Source organism: Hippocampus guttulatus, chromosome 17 (assembly GCF_054856545.1).
Source record: "Hippocampus guttulatus isolate MCC_2025c chromosome 17, RoL_Hgut_1.0, whole genome shotgun sequence".
In the NCBI taxonomy this organism is placed as follows: domain Eukaryota; kingdom Metazoa; phylum Chordata; class Actinopteri; order Syngnathiformes; family Syngnathidae; genus Hippocampus; species Hippocampus guttulatus.
In genome coordinates this window covers 1,515,210-1,521,890 of record NC_141277.1, presented here as the reverse complement: position 1 = coordinate 1,521,890, position 6,681 = coordinate 1,515,210, and the positions used below count along the sequence as shown (strand labels likewise).

Genomic DNA, 6,681 nt, shown 5'->3' with positions numbered 1-6,681 from the left:
AAATGATTTCGCACCCTCCCTTTCAGCTCCACCGTATGATGTTTTCACCATTAAAGTGACTTACGGCCAATGTAAAAGTACAGTGAGTGACATGTCAAAGCATTTTCGAGGCGAACTCGCACGTGCGGCTCTCCATTACCGTGTCTTGAAGACACGATCCCGCAAATGCGATGCTACTTTGCGGCAATAATCCTCGGGGTGGGATTTCCCACTTCCTTAGTATAGTCAGTGCTAACATAATGTTGAATTTATTTTTCCCCGTGACTGGCTCCAGCGTTCTTGAGCGGTGCTTTGCAGAATGCGTTGATGGCCAAAAGAGGGAAGAATATGGCAGGAAGCGGGACTGTCTCTGTTTATCGTCTTAAATGGTGATTAGACGTCCTGGCCAACTCGTGAGACCTCGTCCAAAAACTGAGTTTCAAATTTTGTTTCGGTTATTGAAACGAAGGCAAAGGGTGAAAAAAAAAAATGTTCTCATGGTGTACATAAAATGCCTTGGATGCATACAGTAGATAATCAGCCATGAGAGCCGCATACTGAAAACTGTAAGATGAAAAGGATGAAAGGGCCCACTTTTTGAAACGGGCAAACGTGAGTCAAGAAAGCAATTCTATATTGTTTGTCTTGTCTCGGTAAAGTCATCCGCTTTCTGTTGAAGGTGTGCCCGTTTTTCAAACGGTTACTTGTGGATCGTTCAGGTGATGTCTTCACCAATCAGCCATCGAGCACAAACAAGTTTTGCCTCAAACATCTTTACTCATACCAGCGGTGATTTAGTTAACAAAACAAAACCTCCTGTCAACTTGTTTCAGTTACGGCCTATCAATCAAAACATGACAGGACGCCCCCTTAGCGAACATTCGGATTGAAGTATGTTCCTGGAAAGAAATGAAGCTCCTTTGTCCCTCCAGGACATTTACTTTTTGCGCCGTCGCAGTCGAGCGCATGTCGAAGATTTCCGCGACCCGGGCTCGTCCGCTGATCCGCCGGGCCTCGTTACAAACACATCTGTAATCTCCATCTGGGGCATTTGCTGTACTTCCTCCAGTCCTCCGCTAGACTCCGAAACCTGTTAATAGGCCAGTCGTCACGGGGAGACGCTGGCAACGATAAAGCCTCTGTGGGAGCCTTGCTTTTCGTTAAGTCAGCAACAGAAGGTGGAACAATTACAGGGTGGGGCATCCTGGTTACACGGCCAGTCCACCAAAGGGTTACAACTCGTCAGCCAACTGGAACGAACCGACGCCAAAAAATATATCGACCGACAGATGACATTTATGTTGAAAATGAATGCATTCATTTTCATCCATATAATCATTCGTTCAAGTCTTCTCTCACTTTCTTCACGTGATGAGGAGCACTTTGCATAATGCCCAAAAGATGTTCTTTTTTTTTTTTTTTCTTCCGCAAAGCTCCAGCTCTGAGCCAGGAAATAGCATATTTGCTACCCCATTATTTATGCTCAATGGTAAAACAGTGTGACGTTCCTTGGCATCGGGGGAAAAGAAGAAAAAAAAAAACTTTAAACAGGATAAAGTATGCCGGTGCCCTCTGAGCTTTTAAAGTCAATGAGTCCATAAGTGGTTTTCCGCTTTTTAGTAATGGCATCAGTAAGTGGTCTGTTCACAGCGTGCTAAGCTCTACAGTATGTTGCAATTGCCCACAAGTGATGTCTTTCGCATATGTTTGCCACCTGGCTCTCGTGACCGTGACGAAGAGCAGATCTCTGGAAAAGCAGCACTTCAATCGAATGCATCTGAACATCAACTGCAGTTTCAACTTTTTTTCGGAGGTTGAACTTTCCGGTTCATATTTCATTTTATTCTCGCACAAGCTGGAAGGTTACCGAGCATATTCTGAAAACAGCCAAGTTCATCAAAAGCTGCGTCATTCTTCAAGCTGCAATCCATATTCTTGACCCGAGAGTCTTGGACAATTGAGATACTCCTCTTCCTGATTTAATTAATCAATATGAGGTTGCAGAAAGTCCCTGACTCAATCTGAAAAATATGTTTGAAAATTCTGTTCTCGCCACCTTGCGCAATGTTGAAACGAGCTCAATTTTTCCCACGTTCATTCCCTGTGTAGGTTCAAAGTATAGTGGCCAAACGATGCGATTTTTGTCCACGTGTTATTGTGCAACAAATTCATTTGGCCGCTTATTGAACTGCTCTTTCTCCCTCCAGATGAGGTGAACATTCTGCAGGAGTTTTCCATTCGGTTCGCCAACAGCGAAAACACCTCCGTGATTGTGGAGGATGGCAGGTGCCCGGTCCTCCGGGTGGGACACTACTCCATCTTGGCTCTCCCTCTCTCGCAGCTCTTCACCGAAGGGTATGGCTTCATCTCTTGCCGCAAGTCTTCTTAACTCTTCGTCAGTGTGGGTGGGGGGTTCATTTTGAGTGAAAACTTACAATTTGTTGGCCCGCATGTCTGCTGGCGTTTATGTCAAAACAACATAAACGCGAGCATCGAAGAAAGGTGGAAATATGGGAAGTGAACGATAATGAAAAGCATCACATGATCAATGATTTGATAAATGTTAGAACTGCTTCAGCTGGCTAAATGTTCTTATTTAGATATTTGATGACGCACTTTCAATATTTTTCAGGTGATCTAGCGCATGCCATGTTGCGTTTTTCTTATTTTCACTCCCATCTCCGAAAATAGGCTGCACCGGCGCCTCTGATATCAAATGTTGCCGTTTAGGTTTGCTGATGAGTTCAGTCTCCTGGTGCAGCTGAAGAGTCGGCAGAGAGTTGAAAGCAGCGTGTTCACCATGCTGAGCCCGGACGGCCATATCGTGCTGCAGCTGCGAATCGGCGCTTTCACCCTCATCCTCACCGGAGCGCAGCAACGGCACTATGAGTGAGCCTGATTTCCTCTTTCGCACCGGATTGCTTCATTGATTTATTTTTATTCCAACACGCGTGCTTTTCCATATACTTGGACGAAAAACAAGGACACGGTGAAGCAACTTTGTTCATAGATTATTTACCTTACTCATTAGCAGCTTTGCACATGCGATCATAAAAATTACTTGAACTGTTTGTGGTCGACCTTATTAAGGGAAAAAAAAAAAAAAGATATAAAAAAAAAAAAACAACACCAATAGATGAAGCTCGGGGTGTCCCTGGAGTCTCGAGAACCTGCCCATGCAGGATCCTCTCCGAAGGCATGCAGTCATGCATCAAGCTGTATCTTGGCCACACCTAACCGACGCTCACAAACAGAAACGCTTGCAATATGCTCCAAAGATGAATTTCAAAGAGTTGTATTCACCAATGATTTTGATCATCGATGGAGTTCCCGGTGATGAGCGGATACCCGCATGTCCCAACACGGCCGCAGCATCAGCAGAGTGATTTATAAGGGGTCGTGATGTGGTCATAACCTTAAGGAGGCCTGAAGGTGTAAAAAGGACCTCTGCTAAATACGCGGGGGTTCGAAATGACCCTTTTCTGTGGTGTTCCCATAAAAAGAAAAACCATGCTTGCCATAGAAAAACTCGCCCGAGGGAATGCACCAAGCCACGTTGCAAAAAAAAAAAAAGGTTATAAGGGGCCAAAAACACACAATGGTTCTTTGCAGCACATTTTCTTCTTTTGAAAATGTCGTACAAAATCATTTTGAATCATTTCATATTCTCCCTCTCTTGTGATTCCGCACCAATCTGGACACTCTTCCTTCCTCAGGTTCCCCATCCGTGATCTGACCGATGGAAAGTGGCATCGCATAGCCGTCGGTGTGTCTGGCCAGCGGGTGGCGATATTTGTGGACTGCGCTGTGCTGGAGAGTGTGGACTGGGTCAACCGGGGGCTGGGGATCAAAACCGACGGACTCTTCATCATTGGCGGCGTCATTGAAAGCTTTGAGACTCCGTTTGAAGTAAGTTGTCTGCACACACACACACACACACACACAAAACACAGCCAACTCTGATACCTTGCAGGAAAGAACAACCAGGAAGCTACTTGTGGTCCTGCCCAAACCCACTCCCTATTTATTTGATAGACATGCAGCTGCCACGCGAAGACGCCGTGGCTTTGTGGTTGTAAAGTCAATGTTATATAAAAAGAAATATTAATAAGATGAGCAATATATTAGATCATGACAGATGTATCAAACGTCAGGCAAATGTTGATGGAAAAACGGTACCGTTCTGTTGTGATATGATCGTTAGCGTTGCTGAACCACTGGTTTCGTAGACTATTCCTGAGTACTCTGTGCGTCGAAACACCGAAAATGTCTAGATGAGATCATTGCAAAATAGGTTGACTTCAGACAACCGAACAAAAACAACCAATCTATCCTGCGGTTGTGTTAATTGCTCCGTCATGTTCGTTGTGTTCACGCATCGCTTGTTCGACTGCTCGGTCAGTTGCACTTGTGTTTTGCATTTCCTCTTTCAACGTGTAACGCCAACACAAATGCTCATATTTTCCCTTGATGGTGTACGATCACCTTTTTTTTTTTGGTGCGAAACCTTTCTGGCACGGTTGGCTTTCGGATGACTTCCCGATGATTAAAGGTGAAGCCGCGGGGAGGCATTCATCCATTCTGCTGCTGACAGATGATTTTTTTTGGGGGGGGGATTTTCGATGTACTGTAGCCTTATTAGCTGCGTGGCATGCACTAGCTTGTCTGAGGTTGGCAAAGCCGCGATACTCCTCCGGGGTTGGAACTGTGCACACATCAGCCACAACCCGAGACATATGGAAACCTGCACAATGGAGTGAGATTCAAAATGAGACCTGTATCAAAACATTCGACTGCGGAACTTGCCTGTCCGGATCGTTTTCCAACATATTCAACCACACAACGGTCGATGACGTTGCAGTTGCGCGCCACTGCAAAGGGTGACCCGGTGTGGCTTTGGATTCTTCTATGTTTGCTTCCAACAGCGCTCGAACTCACAGGGTAGATCCAGCTCTGCACCAAATCTCTACATTCCGAACCACGATCGGATGGTGGGCCGCGAGTGGCCCCCGGGCTGTAGTTTGGCCACCCCTGTCTCAAAGTAGATTTCTGTCTTGCGGGTGTTGTTGCAGGGCCATCTGCGACAGTTCACCTTCCTGATGGACAACCCGGATGCTGCTCGGCAACACTGCAGCCACCACCCGCCGCGCTGCGGTGGGGACGACGCCTTCGAAGCTCCCCGCTCCCTGCACGACTTTGACGCTTTGGAGGTGAGAAAAGGAGGCAATTGCACCGGACACTCGAGGGAAATATAAAATATGAAGAAATGACTCGATCACAGGACGAGGCAGAAGTCACAAAAACTGAGCGCCCGAGCCGCGCCCCGAAGCGGGCGTGCGGGGTTTACCCCAGAAAACCTGCGAAGCCTGTTGGTGGAGAACGTCCTGCCATGCACGAATATGGAAGAGAACGTTTTGGCTGACGGCGTGGCTGCTTTTGAGAACACCGAATCTCTGCTGCGCAATCCCCAACTATGTGTGGTTTTTGAACCCAGACGGTTTCTTCTCAGATCCTACCATTGTCCTCAAATGACCTCGACAACCCGACGGGGCACCCCGAGGATGAGTTACTTTTCGCCCTTCGCCACACCGTAAGTCCATTTCTCGCATACTTTTTACTCCTGCGTGCCAAATTCACACTTGACCTCCATGAGAATGAAGACTCGGAAATCATGAATGAAACCAATAAGTGAGTCCAAGTTGCCCGGGTTCACGATGGCTCTGCGGTCTCCACCGATAATGTGGGCAAGCCGACCACCATGCCGTCACGGTGAATGTTTTCCAGCTGTTTGGAGGCAGGCGGCGGTGTAGCGTTTGCCTCGTTTCAGTGGTTTTGCCCTTTCATCAGCTTGTCTGAATAACCCCGACTTGTCTCATTGATGCGATCTGGAGCCTGCGGCCGTCGGGCCCGACCAGCCGCTTCACTTCCTGCGACTGGATCACTTTGTGTGACCGTGAAAGGGCTTAGGAAGAAAGCCCTTTTGGCCACTGTGTTGCGATTCAAAAAAGAAGCATTACGTATTTGTGGGTATTGTTGGAGCTTCAGATGGCGCTTGCTCTTTCACATTGGGATCGGGCAAAAAGATTCTATTCTCAACGTGTTCATTTCTCAGACGCATTCAGTCAAGCTGCTAAATATTCGTAGCATATCTGTGATCATATCACTTGTGTTTTCCCCTTTTTAAAATATCGCCCCCTACCCCCATTCACTTGGCAAACACCCGATCCAAATAAGAGCTTTGAAAAAACCCTTTTATTGACTCTTGATCATCACGAAAGCGATCAAAAATGAAAAATGTCAAATTCGAATCATTATATATTATGATTATCATATTTCTCCTCCATTAAGGTCTGCTGTTTTTGTCTTTGGTGCGTAACATTTCTGACACGGGGCCGCATTCCGGAGGTTTCCTGCCTTTGATGCATATTCTGTGTGAGGCCACCAGCCCCTTGACAGGTGGTCTCTGTCGGGACTAATCCGTACTCCTCCAGTGTGCATCGAAGATGTTAAACACTCCCAGAGGTTAGGGGCTTCCATTCATCAATTCCTCTCGAACGAGGCTCACCAGATTTTCCAAATCCAAGCCAGGACTCGACCGTTTCGCTGAAAACCGAATAAACACTCAATTCTCACCAGCAACTATTTCTCACCAATTGAATTGCTTGTTAATGCGGTGATACGGTAGATAGCAGACGGAAATCA

General features: G+C 46.6%; 1 protein-coding gene across 1 annotated transcript; it reads left to right on the top strand.

Moving 5' to 3' along the window:
* The first annotated feature begins 2,695 nt into the window (after positions 1–2,695).
* Positions 2,696–5,930, top strand: LOC147191414 (collagen alpha-1(XI) chain-like). The gene is made up of 5 exons (XM_086135610.1): positions 2,696–2,868; positions 3,696–3,888; positions 5,052–5,189; positions 5,474–5,569; positions 5,871–5,930. Exons 1-5 carry the CDS (start codon positions 2,696–2,698, stop codon positions 5,928–5,930), a joined length of 660 nt encoding a protein of 219 aa, XP_085991736.1.
* Positions 5,931–6,681: the final 751 nt, after the last annotated feature.